General features: G+C 42.5%; 1 protein-coding gene across 6 annotated transcripts in view; it reads left to right on the top strand.

Annotated features, from left to right (window-relative positions):
- STAT4 (signal transducer and activator of transcription 4) overlaps positions 1-20625 on the top strand; it is a 37793-nt gene extending 17168 nt beyond the window's left edge. For 5 of the 6 annotated variants that reach the window (XM_083408391.1, XM_083408390.1, XM_083408392.1 and 2 more), the window contains 16 exons: positions 291-449; positions 670-762; positions 1423-1482; positions 2321-2338; positions 2431-2524; positions 3604-3648; positions 4599-4682; positions 5751-5849; positions 7133-7268; positions 7698-7750; positions 9741-9835; positions 14530-14666; positions 15154-15345; positions 16040-16106; positions 16624-16732; positions 18106-20625. In XM_083408391.1, coding sequence (XP_083264517.1) covers positions 291-449; positions 670-762; positions 1423-1482; positions 2321-2338; positions 2431-2524; positions 3604-3648; positions 4599-4682; positions 5751-5849; positions 7133-7268; positions 7698-7750; positions 9741-9835; positions 14530-14666; positions 15154-15345; positions 16040-16106; positions 16624-16732; positions 18106-18132 — 1468 coding nt within the window. In that variant the 3' untranslated portion in view covers positions 18133-20625. The remainder of the gene's footprint in view (positions 1-290; positions 450-669; positions 763-1422; positions 1483-2320; positions 2339-2430; positions 2525-3603; positions 3649-4598; positions 4683-5750; positions 5850-7132; positions 7269-7697; positions 7751-9740; positions 9836-14529; positions 14667-15153; positions 15346-16039; positions 16107-16623; positions 16733-18105) is intronic. The other variant, XM_083408389.1, reaches the window with a different exon arrangement.
- The last annotated feature ends 2542 nt before the right edge of the window (positions 20626-23167 follow it).

Raw genomic sequence — 23167 nt, 5'->3', positions numbered from 1 at the left:
CTCCCTCTTGTCTCACCGCACCCTAGTTGAATTGTCAATCCATTTATCTGTTTTCTGTGCCTTTCCCCCATCTTCTATACCTGAGCTCTTACCGTCTGCTGCAATGGGACACATCACAAAGGAATACAGAGAGATAAGAACACAGCTCACTGTATGCAATTATATAGAACTTGCCAAAGACAAAATATAAAAATAAGACATTTAGATTCCACCAGGTGTCCATTTCACTGCATGTGTGTGAAGGAAAGAGAGAGAGAGAGAGAGTTGATCCTTTCTTTTCATTTATTCAGTTTCACTCTGATGGCAGAGAGTCTTTTTCAAATAAGAAGGCAGCTGGAGAAACTGGATGAGCTTTTGGTCAAGCTCACATATGAGGGAGACCCCATTCCCCTGCAAAGACCTCACTTGCTGGAAAGAGTGAACTTTTTGCTCTACAGCCTCTTCCAAAGGTACGTAAGCTTATGTTTCGTGTTAAGTATAATTTGTGACTGAAAGGCATGTCAACATATAGCTCCTGTCATGAAAATGCAATATGTGTCTAAAAAAGTAACCCTGCCATGTTGAAGAATTTGTCTTCACGAGATGAAATAATCTTGCTTATCCTTCAGTATTTCTCTATACATGTTTATGTAAAGTACTAACAAATATATTTACTTCCTTTTGTATTAGTTCATTTGTAGTTGAGAGACAGCCCTGCATGCCAACCCATCCTCAGAGGCCTTTGGTTCTTAAAACTTTAATACAGTTCACTGTTAAACTTAGGTGAGTAAAGGCTATCACGTAACCATTTACTTGATTTGCTTAGTGTCCTGGAGTATCTCTTCAAGTATCCGCTCAGTGGCGGAGCTTCATGCTCCGGCACTGGGGGGCGGAGAGCAGGCGGGGGCGGGGCAGGCATGTGTCCTGCGGCGGGGTGCCCAGGGCAGGCAGGGGCACAGTCACGATGGCACCCCACCAGGATTGCGCTGCCGGGGGTGGGGTGCTCCCCCCGCACTCCTCTTCCTCCGCCACTGTGCACACTGGGCCAAATATTTTTAAACATTAAAACTTCTATTGTCTTTTGTTCTTGAAGAAATCAGTTTTTTAAATGGAGCTGCTAAATGGAAGAGATTATGGACCTGAAGACTCAGGCCAGCATCTATCACAGCATCTTTCAGAAGATGAGAACAACAGCTTCTCTTCACTTTGACTAATTCATATTACTTTTAGTTACTATTGGACTGCATCTGCGAGTCTCATGCATTTGGCGGCAGGTTTCACACTAACATTGTGGATGCGATTTGCAAAGTATGCATGGATTGCTTAATTTGGCTGTTCAAGATTATCATAAAAACTGTTATGAAAGCTAATTTCCCTAGGCAATTATCATTGTTTGCTATTAAATGTATGAAGCTTCCCCCCCCCTTCCTTTTTCTCCCCTAGACTGCTTATTAGATTGCCAGAGCTGAACTACCAGATCAAAGTGAAAGCTTCTATTGACAGGTAGATAACTTGCAGGGTATTGGGGGGCGGATCTCATGATTTCTTCAGACTGTTAACAACATTTTGGGTAATATGCAACTAAGACTGCAATTCACGCAAGAAAACAAGTTGCTGTGACTGCATAGACTGGTGTCAGGATTGCTTAGGCCTCCATAGCAAGTGTGGTTTTACAACCACAACTTTCAAAGTACTGTTCACTGTTCCGTGGTTTCAGCACAAAATGCAACTTCGGAAGAAATCCTACAAATGCCCCCACTTGGTAAAATTAACAGCAGTTGCAGTTATCTATGGCAGGATGGAATCCATGCAAATTAATTCTGTTGTATCAATGAAATAAAGATTGCAAACAATCAATCTCTTTATTACGCTCATTGACCAGAAACTTTGCACAACTGTATACAGTCGTACCTTGGTTTTCAAACAGCTTAGTTCTCAAACATTTTGGCTCCCAAGCGCCGCAAACTTGGAAGTGACTGTTCTGCTTTGCGAACTATTTTTGGAAGCCGAACGTCCGCCGGGGCTTCTGCAGCTTCCGCTTGGCTGCAGAAGTTTCCTGCAGGCAATCAGAAGCCGTTCTTTGGTTTCTGAACGTTTTGGAAGTCGACTGCACCAAACAAAACAAAATAGAGAACCATGACAATAAAATTACTGTATCTCACTATGAATGCCAACTCTGCCACTGCTATTGGTTTTCTTTGAGTTCTCAATTTCCAGGTATACTTTGAATAAGCTCTGAACATGCTCTATCAGAAACATGAGTCAACCTTTGTGCTTTAAAACACATTGTTTTAGTTCAGCGCAGTAAATTACCTTGGGTTTTCTTGTCTTTTTAATTCAGGAATGCTTCTACTATAAGGTAAGACAACATAAATGATGGAACTTCTACAACAAACACGTGTTGCTCCCTTATTATTTTTCTACTGCTGCTTACTGGGATGTGTCTTCTAGCAACCGCAGATTTATCCTTTGTGGCACTCATGTAAAAGCAATGAACATGGATGAATCTGCAAATGGGAGCCTTTCTGTAGAATTTCGTCATTTGGTAAGGCAATACTTCATTAATTATATCCCAAAAATGGAGAAACGGATGCAGGTATGTGGAGAATCTAACCCTTTCCTCCCTGCTGCCCAGTGCTTTTTTAAAATAGAAAAATAGGTGAAGGTAATTACCATGAAGTTGTTACAGTAAGAGCCACACTTTAACAACAACAACGGTGCCGGTACTGCGTACCCTTGAGTACCCCTGGGGGGAAGCACTGCTGCCGCCTATTCTGAACCTGGTGTTTGCTTTGGAGGTAATTCCCTAGTTGGGTCCAGTGCAGGTGAGGAAAAGGGATTTCCCTCCAGAATGCAGCTGTGGATAAAACAGTTAAATTTCCCCTCCGATTCTTGCTCTGATCCCATTCACTGATGCAATTTGCATTTTTTCCCCTTCCGATGCTGATTTTTAAAATTTAACAACCACAAAAAGCAGACATGGCAAAATGCATGGAAATTGTGAAATCTGTTTTTGAGTCCCCAAGCTAGAACACTAAACGTCTGATGGCATAGGAAAATACCAATACAGTGGTACCTCGGGTTAAGTACTTAATTTGTTCCGGAGGTCCATTCTTAACCTGAAACTGTTCTTAACCTGAAGCACCACTTTAGCTAATGGGGCCTCCTGCTGCTGCTGCGCCGCCAGAAGCATATGTAACCTGAAGCATATGTAACCCGAGGTACCACACTGTAAAGTGGAATCTCGTTTTTTTAGCGTATCGGAAGCCGAACACCAAAAACCTGGAAGTAATTGCTTCCGTTTTCGAACGCGCCTCAGAAGTCGTACGGCTTCCACTGCATGTTTTTATTTTCCCCCTCAATGGATTTTGCCAACTGCCCATTGCTCCTCAGTTTTTGAACGTTTCAGAAGTTGAACGGTCATCCAGAACGGATTACATTCAAAACCGAGGTTCCACTGTATTATAATTATTCTTTTGGAAGGTTTTTTGTCTCCACCAGAGGGCCCATTCCATGCTTCTTTGATTGTCATCAACTGAACACAAAAGTACCCATCACTAACAGTTTCTGTGAATAAACACTATTGTATATTAATCTCAGTCTTGATTTTTAACCTTTTTTTAGCAACCAAAAGAAATGAAATCATGTACTGGAAACAAGGGCAGTGAGGTAGGAAGATTTAATCATTTGGATTGTATTTGTAGTGTGGCATAGCTGCCCTGTTGAGTTGAAGAAAATGTCATTGTCCATATTTATCCATATAAGTTAAGTATAAATTTATAATGGCCATATAACGCATGGTACACCAATAGTTTACTGTTTAAAATGAATGAATGATAAAAGTCCTCCCCCATCCTACCTAAATGGAGTCAGAGTTTTGATTTTGAGAGAGAGGGGAGATAAGCAATTGCAGCTGAAATGCTATCATGCTCTGTTATTTTCTTTAAACAATGGCAACATGTGGCAGAAATATTTTTATCGATAGACCTTCTCAGTGCTTTTTTTCAAAAAAATGTTTAGGGATACTCTCATTTTCCTACTCATATTGAAATACTGCACCTCAATGAGGCCAAACTTTAATTCAAAAAATGTTTAGGGGTATGTGTACCCCTGTGCCCCCCCAAAAAAACAAGCACTGGACCTTCTAAAGGGCAGCGACAATTTATTTCTACCTATTAGGGTTTAATAGAAAAGTAGCTTTGGGGCTCCCACTTCTGGATAAATTGATTCATTTCACTTTCCTACAAAATAAAAATAAAATCTGTAAAATGCATCCCTGATTTTGAAAGTAACCATTTCCACTGGTATTTAAAACCTGAAGATGATATTTTTGCCATTACTGAAAGCAGCCTTCAAATAGCACAGTTAGTTTTTTTAACATTTTGAGAAGTAAGATGCATCACAACAATTTTGTTTTGTTCTTGTTTAAATTAAATTTGGAAACGCAGGAAACTTCGGAAGCAAGCATAGTGGCGTTGGAATCCACAATGCATCTAATCCTGTTTAACAAAATTTCAAAATATAGTAACTTGGTTGTTTGAGTTGCATTCCAACTCGCTCATGTTTAGTGTCATATGTGTTTCAGATATTTTTTATAAAAACCTTTTCTATCTCTTCAGGGCCCTCAAATGGTAACTGAAGAACTACACTCTATAACCTTTGAAACACAGGTCTGCTTATATGGTCTGACAATAGACCTGGAAGTAAGTACTCTCAGTATATATTTACAGTGGTGCCCCGCAAGACGAATGCCTCGCAAGACGGAAAACCCGCTAGACGAAAGGGTTTTCCGTTTTGGAGGTGCTTCGCAGGACGAATTTGCTATGGGCTTGCTTCGCAAGACGGAAATGCCTTGCGATTCCTGGGGGTTTTTTCCCCTCCCCCCCTTTTTCCCAAGCCCCTAAGCCGCTTAACAGCTGATCTAAGCCGCTTGTCAGCTGATCTAAGCCGCTAATAGCCTTTTAGCAGCTAATCCGCTAATCCCTTAAACCTTTAATAGCCGCTAATAGCAGCTAATAGCGCTAATCCGCTAATAGGCTTGCTTCGCAAGACAAAAAAAACCGCAAGACGAAGAGACTCGCGAAATGGATTCTTTTCGTCTTGCGAGGCACCACTGTATATAAAGTGGCCTATAAAGGAAAACTGTACAGTCATACCTTGGAAGCCGAATGCCTTGGCTCCCAAACAAATCAGCTCCTGAATGATTGCAACCCGGAAGTGAGTATTCCGATTTTCAGAAGCCAAACGTCCGACGTTGCTTCTGATTGGCTGCAGGACGCTCCTGCAGCCAATCAAAAGCCGCACTTTGGCTTTTGAATGGTTCCAGGAGTCGAACGGACTCCCGGAATGCATTCTGTTCGAAAACCAACATACCACTGTACCTAGAAACAGTGGCCTGTTTTACAAAATGCTAAGCCCTTGTTTGTTTAACAAATCACAAGTTAAACATAAGTTGACCCACACATGGTCAAACAAGCGATGACTTATTTCTCCAAAGTTCCATTTGTTTTCTAGCTCCTCTTGTATCCTGCCTTTGTAGCTTGGGTTTATTGGTTGGCACATGCCACAAGTAGCCCTGCATGTGGAGTCCAGCATAGAAAGCTGAACTCCAACAATATTGATTACCTGCAAAAATCAGCAAGAGTACACCTACCATACAGCATTTTGATTGCAGCATTTTATGACATTGCATCAGTAACTTCTAATGCATTCAGTTCAAAACTACAGTCTGTTCCATATAAACAATGAAATCTATGCATCTTTTTCCTCAGACGAGTTCCTTACCAGTAGTGATGATTTCCAATGTCAGCCAATTGCCCAGTGCTTGGGCTTCTATTATCTGGTACAACTTGCCCACAAGTGAACCACAGGTAGGTTTTATATAGCAAAATTCCTGTTTTTCATGAATTGGGTATAGAAGCACAGAGGGCTTCTTTCCCATGATGCATCTTTCTCACAATTCTCTAAGAGATATTCATGACACTTGTGTATCCTTATTGGTACTTGAAAGATGATGCTCGTATGTTCTGAATTCTATTTACAGTCTATATTTACCCTTTCTTAAGATCTCCAAATAATGTATTGGGGGAATGTTGTAGATACTAGGAGAGGATATATTGATTTAATAGTATCCTCCCTAACTCACGCATGTGAGTCGGCAGCAGAGTGCATTCCCCACTATATAGCAGGAAGCTAGTTGGTAGATTTGTTTGAATCTGTTTGCTTAAGCAATCCAATCTGGCTTTGTCCAGATTGGGTTCTGTTCCTGACAAGTCCCCTTTCATCCCTCCTAAAAAGAATAAAGACACAACAGTCTTCTTTTAAAAGTAATAAGTTTACTCACATTCAGTTTGCAGTTGAATCCCTGAAGGCAGGCTTTAGCTTAGAGTTACAGAAAAGAGTGGGTTCATCTCACATAGGGATTTGAGCCCATGTCCTGCTGGCTGAGAGCGAGCAGACAGCAAAATACATCAGTATCAGAAGAAAGCAGCAAAAGAGTAGGGGAAGATGGCTGCGTGACTGGCCCTTTTACAAGGTCACCCAGGGTCACGGCCACCTACCTGGTCACACGCAGGGGGAGGGTGCTCCAGACCAGATGTGACAGGAAGTCCTCCTGGCGGGAGTAACATGCCCCTGCTTGTCCACTCTGGGCAAACAGGAAGTGTTGTACTTGACTGCTTATGTTACACCCCACATGTATCATATATAAGCAATCTGACTTCATAATCTTAGACCTGCCACATACATTAAAATAAATATATTATGTATTACCATATTTTTCTGTGTATAAGACAATGTTTTTTGCTTTAAAAAATAGTCAGAAATTGGGGTTGTCTTATTCACGGATGGTGAATGCATAGGGGTTTGGGCTCTGGCTCTGGCACGGGCAGCCCAGGTTTGGATTCTGGTGTGGGTGGTTCAAGCGCAGCAACCTGGGCCTGGGCTCGGGTTCTGGTTCTGGATTTAAACTCAATATCCTTAATTTTGGGCTCAAAAAATAGGGATCGTCGTATTCATAGGGGCATCTTATACATGGAAAAACATGGTACATTTCTTCTACTGCCCTTTGGCACTTCAGAGTTCCCAAGACAGCTCACATATGGAAACAATGAGTAGCTAACAGAATTTTGTGTTAACTTTCATTTGGCTGCAGAACTTGGCTTTCTTTAATAATCCACCACCCGGCACTTTGAATCAAGTCTTGGAAGTACTGAGCTGGCAGTTTTCATCATATGTTGGCCGTGGGCTCAACTCTGATCAACTTAGTATGCTGGCAGACAAACTTACAGGTGAAACTATAAAGCAAATTTTCAGCATTAATTCTCTGAACCAAACTGTGTCCTGTTGTAAATCTGGCCAGCCCTAACATTAGGTGGATTGAGGCAGTTGCCTCATGTGGCAAATGCTATGGGGAAATGGTAATGAGATATTGGAGGACAGAACTGTGCATACTCCATGCTCTATCCTGCATTTCCTAAATTAGCTTGCTACCCTGATGGGCGGGGTATAAATAATAAAATTGTTGTTGTTGTTGTTGTTGTTAGCTTCTTCTTTGCTGTTTGGCAGGATTTTGAAACTCACAGATTGCTTCATAGTACTTCAATCTTTAGTACAACTGGGAAATTGTGCTTGTCTTTTTAAATTATTTCAAACTGTGTTATTTAAAAGAAAAATTATGGAAAGATGTTGGCCTCACATTTCTCCCTGTTAAATTTTAGGACTGCAAGTTAGTTATGGGGACCATCAACTTTCCTGGTCAAAGTTCTGTAAGGTATGTCATTGTTAAGATGTTTCACAATGCTGCTTGCATTCTCGGCCATGTTTGTACACAAGTCAGATACTGAAGCACCATAGGTCTTTCCAAACACTCCACTTATTCTCCAATCAATTATTTTCATGATGCTTGCATGTGGGGCCGGCCCACCCATGAGGCTATGTGTGGAAACTGGCTCAGGTGGCAGGATCCACAGGGGAGCAGATCCAGCCTTCAAGGAATGTATCACCTGCTGTTGCTGCTATTGCACCCTCTCTTGTCCCCAAAATAGATCTTGACTCCTACCTTATTCCTGATGTAGATCTTTACCACCCACCTCTTGTTCTTGATGTAGGTCTTCATTCACCCCTTCTTCCCTGCTGGGTGGTGGGCATGCTATTTTGTAGTTCACTTCAGATGCCTAAATGTCGTAGGCCAACTCTGTTTGCCGTACAGCTTTTGAGTAGCAAAAGTGCAACATCCCATCTGCAAGTAAAAAGGGTAGTGGTGCAGCCTTGCTTCACTGGTGGGTGAATAATAGGGATTTGGGGAGAAATTCAATTCATTTTGCATTTAAATGTGAACTTACATAACTCACACTTCCTGAAACTCAATACCCAAACTGAAGCACAGTCATTCTTTGAAAGTCACACTTCTTGTGAATTTTGCTAGTCAAGTAATGTGTACAAAAATGCATATATGAGGGTAAAGTGCACATATAAATCAATAGATTAGTGAAAATAACATATAAATGCATTTATTATATTTTGAGAAATTGCTTTGCAAAAACCGCTTTGAGGTTTTCTACAAACAAGCTGTATATACATTTTATGAAATGAAAAAGTGTGTATATTAGGAGAGATTTGCACTGATGCTGATGAATTTTCATGAACACTTATTTTAAAATGAAGTCACAAACTTATTCAGAAATGCGGCGAAATGAACAGAAGAATGGGAAATTAACAAGTGGCTAAGTGAAACTGAAATTGACATATTCACCCATCCCTAGCGGACAGCCATATTGTGAGGTTTTGTTGTTTTAAAAACTCAGTAGTTGATGAATGGGAGCTTTTAATTCTAGCAAAGAGCTCCACAACATTTCAGGGATGCAGAGGGTTTCATTGTATATTATGTACCTATATGGTATATAATAGCCTTTCTCAAGCTAGGATTCCCAGATGTTGTGGGGCTACAATTCCCATCATTCCTTGCTAGCAGGGCCAGTGGTCAGGGATGATGGGAGCTGTAGTTCAACAACATCTGGGGACCCACAGTTGAGAAAGACTGGCATATAGAGTTTCATTGTTCTCACTTCCATTTGATTTTTCTTCTTTTGAGAGAGACGGGATAGGAGAGGAAATATGTCATTATGATTATAACAAATATGAAATAAAAGTGCTTTTTTTGGCACAATGTTAAAAGACTATAGACTAGGGGTGAACCTACACTGGTCACTTATAACGTGAAAAATGTGTTATGAAAGTGTGACACCAGAGGGCATTGCAGAGTCACAATGGGAATAGGAAATTGCATTGAGAGCTATATGACAGGGTTTTGAACTAGCTTTTATTAGCGTTTTTACAGATCAGTGTAAATCCAGCCTAGGAGTGGGGAACCTTTTCTAGTCCGAGGACCACGTTCCTTCACAGATAAACTTCTTTGGTGGCGGGGTATGTGTCACATGTGGTGGGTAGTTCCACAAGCAAAAGTGGGTGGAATAATGAGTGTGTGACTCTTTGTATCGTAAACACTTACTATATTTTTTAAAAGGAAAAATAGGGGAAATAGCTACTTATAGACTGGCTTTGGAACGTTTGATAGCAAAGTGTAGTCTCATATGCTGACGAAGGGAGCTAAAGACTGTTCAGAAATAGTATCACAGGTGACCTCCAGTAGTCTGCAAATACCAAGTGGTTGTTTTCGTTGAAGAATAAGTCTAAAGATAAAGGTTACCGGTACTATATTGAAAGCTTAATTTTTCTGTGTATCTAATTTGCTCTATAAACAGGAACACTTACCTGGTAAATCCTTTACGTTTTGGGCATGGCTAGAAGCAATCTTGGAGCTAATTAAAAAGCACATTCTTCCACTTTGGATTGATGGGTGAGCAGCATCTTGGTGATTGTACATAAACTGCCAACGGGGAATTTTGTTTTGTCCTTCCTGTTTGTTAAGTAAGTAAGTAGGTACAGACTCTGAAGGCAGCCTCAAGCAGACTTAAGCACTTTTAAATCCTGTCGATTTCAACAAAAGCAGAAGCAATGGGAGAATATGGCTAAGATTGCAGTTAGGTTAAAAAACAGACAAACTACTATGTTACCCCACTTCTGCCTACATTTGAATTGCAAGAGGAGTTTCTTGGGGAAATTTTCTATTGAATTTTTAAAAAATTTAATAATGACAATAAGAGTTGCACTAGTGCATTTGTGCCATACTGAGGGCTTGTCCACACTTGAACATTATTTTGATGTTAATCCACTTCTCATCCCCTCCATTCAACTTAGGCCATAGTAGTCCTGCCATGTATTCTACTCAATATTGATCCAGAGCAGAACTCCAATGTATAGTTAGCAGAGTAAAAACTTAAACACGTTGCGGGATTCCCCCCAAAATAGACCAGAGGCAATTGTATTTCATCCAGCAGAGCTTTACTGCTACTGAAGGGAAATGAGCACAATGGTCACAAATCCAATACATCCAGGATTGGCACTGTCCATAGGAAATCCAGTTGCAGCAGACTTAACTTGAACTTACAATAACTTATAATAAAACTAAACCTTAACACTATATACAGAACACCACACCAGAAAGAGAGGGAAACCCATTCTCCTTCTGGCCTTACTATTATAGTCAGCATGACCTTGACAGAAAGAGATAACGGAACCAGTTTAAGCCAGCTGTACTCAGCCTCTCTGAAAGAATAACCCAAACATCATGAACCTTCTGCTTTCATGAACCTTCTGCTTCTTTATTTCACACAGAGAAGCTTACAGAACCCTCTTGAATCAATTAGAATAGGAGAGATCACTACATATCAAATCAATACTTTCTGTACTAAGAAATGCAGACTGACAGTCCACACTCACATGTATTTGAATTTGTATATAAGGAGCAACACTGGTGTTTCCTGTTAATAATAATAATAATAACAATAATTTATACCCCACCCACTTGGCTGGGTTTCCCCAGCCACTCTGGGCGGCTCCCAACAGAAATAAAAAATACGATAATTAAAACATCAAACATTAAAAACTTCCCTAAACAGGGCTGCCTTCAGATATGCTCTAAAAATCAGCATGTGATCCTTTTTGTGTTTGTCCCTGTCTTCTAATTTCTTAATTCTCTTATGCCGATTAAGCACTAACAGGGTTCTCATTTTGTACGTATTTGGGGGATCAAAAGGGGATAAAACAACATGCCTCAATTCAGGGGTACACCGGAAATAGTTTGGAGCACAGCCAGAAAAGAAATGAAAGGGTTAACAAAGTAGTGGGCATGGAAAAAGAGAGAAGCAGAAATGGATATTGATCCACTCACCCCAAAACACCAAAACAAATGTTCTGTGCCCCCAATTTCCTCCAGTGTCCCCATATCCTCTGATTATCCCCATATCCAGTGCTATTTTTCTAGAAAAAGAGGTCTCACCATGAGCACCTCCCTCATTCTCTTAGAATGGCAATGGCGCCCACCTGAGAGGTGGTGGAAATGAGTTCAGGCTGAGAAAAAGCCCTGCTGGTATTGCATAAACCCAAATTCACTTGGGGAAAGCATTGAGACTGGTACTGTCAAAGGGGTAAGGCAATGTGAGCTATGCAAATCAAATGGGAATCCAAACAGCTGCAAGAACATAGTAAACTCTGGCGTGCATAAGCCCCAATTGTAATACCTGGCTGTTTTGCTGCACCAGAGCAACACCATGGTTCACCCGAGTGTCGTTGCCACTCAGTTCCAGGGAACTTCCAGTGGAAGCTTGCAGTTCTGCAAGAGGACAAAGATTAACCACAGGAATTTCTGCCAGGAATATGTGTGCACACAGCCACCATTTATTTCAATATATTTGCAGTTTTGTTAGCCAGTTTAAGCATTTTGCTTATCCAGCTGGTTGAGAATTCAAGCCAAACCACTTATGACCTAAAGTATCCATGATCTGATTTTTTCTGAATTTTCACTCCCTCATATATGTGTGGTTTAACCTGCCTCCTGGAAACTCCTGCTGACCCTGCTGGAGGGAAAGGAAAAGTACTGAACCCATTTCCCACTTCCCATCCTTCAGGCTTAATAGTTGTTGTTTGTTTTTTATTAAAAAAATCCTGTTTATGTCTCCACAAAGACTCAAGGTGGTTAACAAAAGCAGAGTAAAACAAACACAATCCCTTAAAAAAAAAAAAAGCTAATATACATTCAAATTATGAAATTAACAATACCTAACTCTTGACAAATTTTAGGTGCACAAAAAGCATCATTGGATTGAGTCAGCAAAAATTACATAATTAACCAAAAGCCTTTTAAAAAACCCCAGAAAAATAAAATCATTACAAAAGAAATAAAACATTTCATTTATATATGTAAATATGAAATATAATTTCATAATATCATGTATCCAGATTTTTTAAAAGATGATTATTGTTTAAAGAAAATTGTATACACTGTTTAGGTGTCATTGGTTACTATTACCGTATTTTTCGCCCTATAGGACGCACCGTCCCATAAGGCGCACCTAGTTTTTTGGGGGGGAAATAAAGGAAAAAAATTATTTCCCCCCCAGGCGCGGGGTTGGGGAAGCCCGAGCTTCCCCGACCCCAGCCCCCAAACAGGCAGCTCTCTGCAAGCCGTGGGAGCCCAGTGCTGGCTCCCGCTGCTAGCGGAGAGGTCCGCGAAGCCTGGACACGCTGAGCTCAGCGCGCGCAGGCTTCAGCATGCAGGCACCTCTCCGCCAGCAGCGGGAGCGCTCCCGCTGCTAGCAGAGAGGTCCGCGAAGCCTGGACACGCTGAGCTCAGCGCGCGCAGGTTTCAGCATGCAGGCACCTCTCCGCCAGCAGCGGGAGCGTTCCCGCTGCTAGCGGAGAGGTCCGCGAAGCCTGGACGCGCTGAGCTCAGCGCGCGCAGGCTTCAGCATGCAGGCACCTCTCCGCCAGCAGCGGGAGCGCTCCCGCTGCTAGCGGAGAGGTCCGCGAAGCCTGGACGCGCTGAGCTCAGCGCGCGCAGGCTTCAGCATGAAGGCACCTCTCTGCCAGCAGCAGGAGCGCTCCCGCTGCTAGCGGAGAGGTCCGCGAAGCCTGGACGCGCTGAGCCCAGCGCGCGCAGGCTTCAGCATGCAGGCACCTCTCCGCCAGCAGCGGGAGCGCTCCAGCTGCTAGCGGAGAGGTCCGCGAAGCCTGGACGCGCTGAGCTCAGCGCGCGCAGGCTTCAGCATGCAGGCACCTGTCCGCAAGCAGCGGGAGCGCTCCTGCTGTTTGCGGAGAGGTCCGCGAAGCCTGCATTCGCCCCATAGGACGCACCCAGATTTCCCCTTCATTTTTGGAGGGGAAAAAGTGCGTCCTATAGGGCGAAAAATACGGTATATTTTAAGCAAACTGTCAGAAAATGTGAGTGAAATACTTGCCTTGCAAGTAATTAATTTTGTTTGGTGAATGTCCTTCGCTATACCAAGAATCTACCACTCTAGCAAGAATGCTACCAAGAATTACATTTATAATCCTCATCACCTGACCAAAAACCTATTTAAGAGACTATGTATTGAAAGTGCAGAAATATTTACCGCAATGGGTTGCATTTTTGTTTTATATAAGTTTATCACAGGGTCATTGGCACCTGAATACTGATCATAGGGCCTTTGCTGATCCTTCTAGATACAAGCATGATGAGGAACCACCGGTCTGCCAAAAACTACTCCAGGAGAGCAATATAGAATACGAAAAAGAATAGCAGAAAAGACATAAACATAAACATAATAATAATAATAATTTATTATTTATACCCCGCCCATCTGGCTGGGCTTCCCCAGCCACTCTGGGCGGCTTCCAAAAGAATATTAAAATACTGTGATACATCAAACATTAAAAGCTTCCCTAAACAGGGCTGCCTTCAGATGTCTTCTAAAAGTCTGGTACTTGTTCTCTTTGACATCTGGTGGGAGGGCGTTCCACAGGGAGGGCGCCACTACCGAGAAGGCCCTCTGCCTGGTTCCCTGTAACTTGGCTTCTCGCAGTGAGGGAACTGCCAGAAGGCCCTCAGTGCTGGACCTCAGTGTCCGGGCTGAACGATGGGGGTGGAGACGCTCCTTCAGGTATACTGGACCGAGGCCGTTTAGGGCTTTAAAGGTCAGCACCAACACTTTGAATTGTGCTCGGAAACGTACTGGGACATCCCCTTCAGCACCACTTGCCTAATAAAGTTTGGAGTTCCATGCTGCAGTAAAAAGTTGCAGGTGACCAGCAATTACATGTGTTTGCTGCATAACATTTTGCCAGGTTCCTGAAGGGGTAGGCAAGTTAGAACTTGTCCACACCAGAGCAAACTGTGGATTCACACTGGTCTGTTTCTCCTTTAATGTAAAGACATCCATAAGACATTCTCCATTCCAGAGTAGACTCAGATTCCCCCCCCCCCTTGAAATGCAGGGGTTTTCAAGTCTAAAATTTCCAGGATTGTAAACCTGTGTATTTAAAGGAGCGAAGGTCCAGGACAACACTGGGATTTAGTCCGCAGAAGCTGTTCGTCTTTAGCGTTCCACAGGATTTTCTGACAAGCATTGTGCACATATAAACCTATTTCTTTTCCTCTTTTTCTTTTTGCAGATGTATTATGGGGTTTGTAAGCAAAGAAAAAGAGAGAAATTTGCTCAAGGACAAGATGCCTGGAACATTTTTATTGAGGTTTAGTGAAAGCAACTTAGGAGGGATTACTTTTACCTGGGTATCGCGGTCAGAAAATGGTACGTGCTATATTTTAACATGCTGAACGCTGCACTCCAGACCCCTATCGTCCTTATCCATGAGTTCCAAAAGCAATTTGGGAAATGCATGCTAGTGGCCTGGCCCCGCCCTCCCTTTTCATCTCACATGCCAAATTGCCAGTACCAAACCTTTTAGGATCCTTTTTAGATCATTCGAATGTTGCTTTTAATGCAAATCTCAGTGCTACCTTAACTACAGGTGTAAGATTAAATAAAGACTGTTGTAGCCTCTATGGACCACCTCCTCTGGGTTGCAGTAGTTCCCTATAAAGTGTATTCAGTTGGTACCTTAACAGGTTAGGACGAAATGGATCTGTTACTTGTCTCAGCACTCAGCTGGCCAGCATTTGTGTATTTGGTATTTTTATTATTTTAAGTGAGTTTGTGCTTCTTCTTTCCATTTGACAAAAAACAACCTGCGATCAACTATCTGCCTGCTTATTCATAACTATCTTGTCCTTCACAGGAGAAGTGAATTTCCATTCTGTTGAACCATATAATAAGGGTCGTTTAACTGCGCTGCCATTTGCTGACATTTTACGAGATTACAAAGTTATTATGGCAGACAACGTTCCTGAAAACCCACTGAAATATCTCTATCCAGATATTCCCAAAGACAAAGCCTTTGGAAAGCACTATAGCTCTCAGCCAGATGAAGGTAGGATATTGCTTTTAAAAAAAATAATAGTAATAATCTTCCCCCACCATTTTACATTAAAACTGCTGAGCATGCAAACTCCCTATGCTCATGCTTGCCACATTTGTTCTTTAAAAACAGATTAGACTTGTCCATTTTTAATTACTTCTTGTGGTGCACAAGACATCTTACAATCAAAGCAGTAACAAAAATACAAACCGAAACTAGCAAAGAAGAAAAAGCAAGCTGGCTTGGCAAAAACAGTCAGTCCCCATCTCCCTCACAAATGTGATATTAAATGGAACGTTCTCTGCAAGGTTAATTAAAAACAAAAACTGCATGCCCCGTCACAAGCACAGATCAGAAAGTCAAATGTGGTTAAGCCCCGTCCTATGAACTTCTGGAGCAGCCTTTAACATAGGAAGCGGCCATATACCGCGTCAAGCCATTTGTCCACCTAGCTCAGTATTGTCAACTGTGGCTGGCAGTGGTTCTCCAAGGTTTCAAGCAGAAGCTTCTCCCATCACCAGGACTTGAACCTGGAACCTTGTGCACGTGAAGAATGTGTGCTCTGCCACTGAGCTATGTGTCCTCCCCCACCAGCTGTCTTCAGTGAAGGACAAATTCACCCGGCTGCACTGCTGAATATGCACTTCTGGTTTCCTAGATGGGAGATTTAATGTCCGTAATGTTGTTGTTGTTGCTTTTAATTTAGTGCCAAGGCCTATGGAAGGAGGAACCAAAGGTTACGTCCCCTCTGTATTTATCCCAGTCTCCAAAATGTGAGTCATGCTGATTAAGTCGCGTTTCCCAAACTTCTTAGTGTGGAAAGTCTGGCATACCAGTCCAATTGGTATGTTGCTCTTCAGCAAAGGAAGTGACATTTCTTTTGCTGCTTTGTCTTGGAAACCCTCTCCTAATAAGTGGGTGAACCATCCAGGATTGATGGGAAGTGAAATTAGAGTACAGTGGTACCTCGGGTTAAGAATTTAATTCGTTCTGGAGGTCGGTTCTTAACCTGAAACTGTTCTTACCCTGAGGTACCATTTTAGCTAATTGGCCTCCCGCTGCCACTGTGCGATTTCTGTTCTTATCCTGAAATAAAGTTCTTAACCCAAGGTACTGTTTCTGGGTTAGCGGAGTCTGTAACCTGAAGCACCTGTAACCTGAAGCGTCTGTAACCCAGGGTACCACTGTATGTGCCTGAGGCGTCAATTAAGCTCAGTCCCTTACAACAGTATCTGCTTCTCACGTATTACTCATTCAAGATGTCATTTCTCTCTCTCTCTTTTTTTAAAGCCTGAGTGATTCCACAGACCCACCTTCTCCATCAGACCTTCTCCCCATGTCTCCAAGTGTTTATGCCGTTTTGAGAGAACACCTGAGCCCTACCGTAATGGAAACTGCTGTACGTTCCAAGCTTCATTTCTTCTAAACTTGTGGTTAACAAATGAAGAGTTGCTGTTAAGGAGTGACTGGGTATCTTTTAGAATACAGTCGTACCTTGGATCCCGAACGCCTTGTGAGTCGAACGTTTTGGCTCCCGAACGTCACAAACCCGGAAGTGAGTGTTCCGGTTTGCAAACGTTCTTTGGAACCCGAACGTCTGACATGACTTCCACGGCTTCCTGCAGCCAATCGGAAGCCACGCCTTGGTTTCCAAATGTTTTGGAAGTCGAACAGACTTCCGGAACGGATTCCGTTCGACTTCTGAGGTTCCACTGTACTAGACTGCGCAAAGCTTTATTGTCACTAACTTTTTCCCGCTGTTGATAAAACGGCACTAAGTATGTCAGCACTGGTTATCAGGTACTACAATGAAAGAGCTAGTGACTGTGTTCTTACATAATGTGAAATGAAATGATGGCTTAATGCAAATGGGTGGTCTCTCTCTGAGCAGATTGCAGCCGCTTTGTACCTGTTCTTGGCTCCCACTCAGGTTGAGAGGGGGACAGCTTAACAGTGATTCTGGGTTCAGACAGCACACTAAGCCAGCCCCTGCTAAAAGGACAGCTTTATAGGGAAGACTGAGTAGTTTGTCAGGAGGAGAAGAGAATAGTACTCTAAAACACTTAGCTCTTCACATGGTTAGGAAGCAATAAACCATTTCCAAATAAAATCCTTGCAGCCGCTCCTAAAAGACTCCCTCCACGTGCATGTGTGTTTGCTACCTTGCAGCTCCAGAAACTGCTTACATTTTAAGGAATTATGCAAACACTGCACACAGCACCCTGATAAATGTATGCTTATAGGAGAAAATTTCTACATTTATAACCAAACTACTGTATCTGTAGCCCTCAGTAGGTTGCAGTTTCTTTCGCTATGATGAATAGTTTTGTATAATTCACAAGCTTGCACATTCCTCCACCAACGAAGGAAAAGACAACACTTTGCTTATTTAGTACTGCAGAACTGATACGGCACAAACTTCCAAAACGAAGCTGGGTTTTTTAAAAATGATTTTAAAGATCAAATTGGCCTCTAATCCTCAGTGATATTCTCCCCGCCCCCCCCCCGCGCTGTATTAATTGGGTCAACAGTACCATTGTGCCTTCTTCATAATGTAACATCTGGATTTCACACCACAGTAGAAAATTAGGTCAATCTTTCACAAGAAGGGAACAAATAGATCTTTTGTTTGCTTCAGCTTTCAGTTTTCAGATACACATTTGGCATTTTCATTTCCAGCAAGCTGTAGCTCAACTTGCATTTAAGAAAAACTAACAGCAACGAATTTCCACAAACTGATAGATTCTCCTTCTTCTTCTTCTTCTCTTCCAGTTAAGTTCTCCATATTCAGCTGACTGACGAGTCTAAAGTGCATATGTATGTTTTTAAACAGAAACATTCCTAAGAAGATGTTTTTCTAGTTCCCTTTGTAGATACTGTATCTGTACCCTGTGGAGCACAGATGGGGAACCTGTGGCCCTACAGACGTTTCTGGAGTACAACTGCCATCATCAATTACTGTTAGTCATCCTGACTGGTGTTGATGAGAACCAGAGGTTCTTCATCACTCCTCCAGACAAACACAATTGTCCTTGACCAAACTCTGCTTTCATAAATTAAGTCAATACTTGGCCTGGTTCAGACATAACACTAAGCCATGGATTGGGCCCAAAGAACAAGCTGTGATAAGCCTCTGGCTTGTGCACCCCACCCCTGCTCTCCATGGTTTACCCCGAGGGATAGCTCAGTCAATACAGCATGAGACGCTTAATTTCAGGGTCATGGGTTCAAGACCCACATGGGGCAAAAGATTCCCGCATTGCAGCAAGTTGAATGAGATTGTACTTGTGGTCCTTTCCAACTATTTTGTGATTCTCTTATTCTAGTCCTGGCTTGTTTGAACTAAGCACAGTGAACATAAATCACCATTTCCTCAGTTTTGCCATAACAGAAAGCTGCAGATGATTTAAAACTGCTAATGGAAGCAGTGCCAGATTTACGTATAAGCTAAACAAGCTATAGCTTAGGGCCCCACTCTCTCCCCCCCCCCCAATACTTCTTAATTGTATTTCACTATCAATATACTTCTTAATTGTATTTCAGTTCAACAATCACTTTGATAAAATTTTGTTATGTGCAAATGGCTCTAGATACCTATTAGGTCCATAAATTACCATATAGCATATATTCAACACAAAAAACAGTGACAATTTGTTGTTGCCAAAGGACAGCTGGACATATAAAGGGCCCCATTACCTTCAGTAGCTTAGGGCCTCATCAAACCTAAATCCGGCCCTGGATGGAAGTATGCACTTTCCTGACATTGCATGCGAAGGAGGAGAGCATTGGCACTGTGCAAGCTTGAGGCTCACTTTGGCTTATTCTCACGACCCTGGTTTAGCATTATGTCTGAAATGGGACTAGAACTTAGTACATGAAACAAGTGGCAATGAAAAATTAGGAAATGGATGTACTACTGAAAAGCTAGAATCAAATTAGTTGCACAGGTCTAAAAATATTATTTCTGCCTTTATACTCTATATAGATATAATTTAATGGAGAATTGTAGTAGAATTACTGCTGCTTTTTGCAATCTGTCCTTCCCACTCCATAAAAATTGGGGTTCTATTTTTCAATTCTTGCCACTTCTGGATCCTGAACTATGAATCCTGGCAGCCATTCCAAAATCCACCATGTTTTCAACAAATCTTCCAAGTCATGTATATCCACAAAGGTTATGTATTTTTGCTATATATTTATTCTTGTGATATTTTAATGTGTGTGCACCAAACTGTCATTCTTACAATATATTAAACCTTGATACATTGGAGAACTGAGCCAAACACACATACGTGTGAATAACTCTTCAAAGCAGCCTTAAAAATTACAAGCTAGAGTGACTGCAAGCAACGTAATTATGTGTGAAAACATATTGGGCCTTTCATTAAAGCCTAGCCGCATTGGAAATATTGAATAAACTGACACACAACCAAAAACAGCTGGACATCAGATTGAGAACTGGATTTTCTAGCTCCAAGACAAGTAGTTTTTGCATCGCCAAAAGAATAGCAGGCTTCCTTGGCTGGAGAGTATATAGTGAATATGACTATCAGCTGATCATATAAAGAAACCACTACCGATACCTGAGCCTGGTTCAAGTAGGTGTTGAAAGGTAGAGAATTGTTATATTTTTGTGTCTTTATAGTTTTAAGTCTAGTTGACTATGAGATAAGAACATTGGAATGGGCTTATGTTATGTACTGAGTTGAATAGGATCCAAAATGCAGCAGTCTGATTGGTCCTAGAACAATAGGATTCAGAATGCAGCAGTCTGATTGGTCCACAGGAGCCAACCAATCCAGCTCAAGGTGGAAGTGAATCCGCAACCTGATTGGCCTACAGGAGAATCCCGGAATTTGCCAATCACGTGGGGCCCATTGTGTAAATAATGTATATTAAGCAGACATTCTGGGGGAACTTCCATTCCTCCTCACCACTATGAGATGAATAAAGAGCATGAAATCTACTCTTGACTTCGAGTATATCTCAGCTTACCATGCTTAATATCAGCTGTGACATTGAATGAAAGTTAGATTTCCCCCCCTAGATCCCAGGTGAGAGCTGGGAGGGACTACTGCCTTCTGTGGGTGGTAAGGTTTAAGAACTACCTTTAAGTCTATTTTTATTACTGTTTGTGGATTGTTTTTTACATTAGTTTTCTGTACCTTAGTGAATAATGAAAAAACAAAAAATCTTAATGGCAAAAAAAGATTTGTCTGATGAATTGGTGCATTTGCACAGAAGAAGGGTAGAAAAAGCATTTGTCAAATAAATACTCAAATTATGTCTGTCTTTTTTGTATGTGCCTGTGTTCTCATTCTTTATTTTTATAACGGCCAGGGGTCTCAGAAACTAGAAGTTACCCAAGCCCCTCTCAATCTTTGAAAGGACTTGCACACATGAAGCATGTATAATGAATGCTGTTGTTCTTGATCATGGCATAACCTTCAAAAGGTTTGTGTCTCTGTGTGTGTGTGTGTGTAATAGCATGCGTGAATGAATGCCTTAGTATACAGGACAACTAGAAACAACCACAGAACCAAAAGAGTTAAATGCTTTCTGGACCAAGCTTTGCCCATGGTGATAAGAGGAACCATTCTGCTCATGCTGGAGTCCTCACTTTCTCCATTACTACCGGAGAAGATGCTAAAATTAGTTAATATATGAGATAGACCAGAGTTTATTTTGGGGTTCAGAGAAGTACAAACACTAGTGTGTGCATAATACGTGTGTTTTTTATAAAAGATTTCTGATTGAGCAGTGTTCTGAACTTTCATGCAAATAAGGAACTGGGTACTATTAACCATCTCCGGCCCCCTTAACTTCCACTTCAATCCTGTTTTAAAAGCAAAGATGTGAAACCAGATTTAGGCTCCCTGGCATCATCTATTAAGCCCTGCCGCCCCATGTTGGCCAGTGCAGAAGACGCAACAAATTACAACACTGTCCATTTCAGTCCATGCCAATATTTCCTTGACAGCTCGCCTCTGAACTCCCTGGGTTCCTGTCTTGTTTTCAGAGTGCTTTACAATGGACGCGCTCATAAAGCGCTTTGCATCGATCCGAAACACTGCAATACTGTAGTAAGCTGGGGCTTTGCTTTCTTTTCTTTAATTCAGAGGAGGTTATTGAAATCGAAAGGAGGTCAAAGCAATCCTCCCGGCCATCTCTCTGAAGCTAGCTCTTTCTGATTCCCCTCCCCAGGCATCCACCACGTGGGACCGTTTTTAACTTTCGTTTTCATTGCGGACGCTGGCTTTCCCGTACTCGTCCCTGTTTCTCAGAAAGCACGTGTGGCTGTGCTGTTCCAGGAACAGCTCTCTCCTCCTGCCCTTCACCCAGGCGCGGCATCCGCCTCCTCCCCTTTCTGTGTGGTTTGGCTGCAAAAAGCAGGCTGGGATCTTGGGGGTTTCCTAGCGGTTGCTGCATGTTTGACCCTGGCCGTTCATTTCCTTACCGAAAAGCTTGATAATATTGAACTTGGCAGCTTTGCAGACTTCTGCTTCATTGCTCAAAGGGTGGTAACTTCGGTGGCATCAATGTAAGAAAAGTTCTATACAGGAAACTTATTTCCTCTTAATCTCAGGGTTTTGGGTTGGAATCCGACGCTGGGTGAAATCTTCCCTCCTCTCTCCACCCCATATCCATAGTTTACTAAGAGTTTGAGATATTACCTACAACAGTACTGATGCTAAAGGAAACACACTACTGTGAAAACCTGATCTTTGCGGAGGTACGAAACTATCGGGAAGCTTCAAATATTTCAACAGAAGCTGTAATCTGATATGCTTTTAAAAAGGTAAAGGGACCCCCGACCATTAGGTCCAGTCGTGGCCGACTCTGGGGTTGCGGCGCTCATCTCGCTTTATTGGCCGAGGAAGCCGGCGTACAGCTTCCAGGTCATGTGGCCAGCATGACTAAGCCGCTTCTTGGCGAACCAGAGCAGCGCACGGAAACGCCGTTTACCTTCCTGCCGGAGCGGTACCTATTTATCTACTTGCACTTCGTGCTTTCGAATTGCTAGGTTGGCAGGAGCAGGGACCGAGCAACGGGAGCTCACCCTGTTGCGGGGATTCAAACCACCAACCTTCTGATCAGCAAGTCCTAGGCTCTGTGGTTTAACCCACAACGCCACCCGCATCCCTTTTACCTGCTTTTAACTGGGAGCTAATCCTATGCAGCTGGGGGGGGGGGGCTAACCAGAGTAGAGCTACAGAGCATTGTGCAGGAAACCCCTTCTTGCTACAAGTCTTGGATTTGTAGATTCCACCTAGGACTGGGTTGCTAATTATTTTGTGCCAAGCACATGCAAAAATTAGGAAGCCCTCATCATGCAGTCTTCTCAAACTCACTAACCTCGAGGTTTTTGTCCCTGTTAGAACAAACGGAGCCCCTTCTTTGTGCGCTCCTTGCAAGTGACATCTGGAGGGTGGCAACATAAGAACGGGCCTTTTCTGCAGTGGCACCCTGTTTGTGGAATGCTCTCCCTAGGGAGGTTCGCCTGGTGCTTTCATTTTATATTTTTAGCACCAGGTTAAAACATGGCTATTCAATCAACCTTTGGCTGATGAATATTCTACAGCCTTTTAAATGCATCTGTGGGAAGGGGGAGGGTGTTTTGTTGTTTTGGCTTAATTATTTACTGTGCTCTATCTTGCATATTGGGACGCGGGTGGCGCTGTGGGTAAAACCTCAGGGCCTAGGACTTGCCGATCGCATGGTCGGCGGTTCGAATCCCCGCGGCAGGGTGAGCTCCCGTCTTTCAGTCCCAGCTCCTGCCCACCTAGCAGTTCGAAAGCACCCCTAAGTGCAAGTAGATAAATAGGTACCCTTT

This window comes from Podarcis tiliguerta (assembly GCF_965153285.1).
Source record: "Podarcis tiliguerta genome assembly, chromosome: 1".
Classification (NCBI taxonomy): Eukaryota; Metazoa; Chordata; class Lepidosauria; order Squamata; family Lacertidae; genus Podarcis; species Podarcis tiliguerta.
This window is presented reverse-complemented; position numbering and strand designations above follow the sequence as displayed.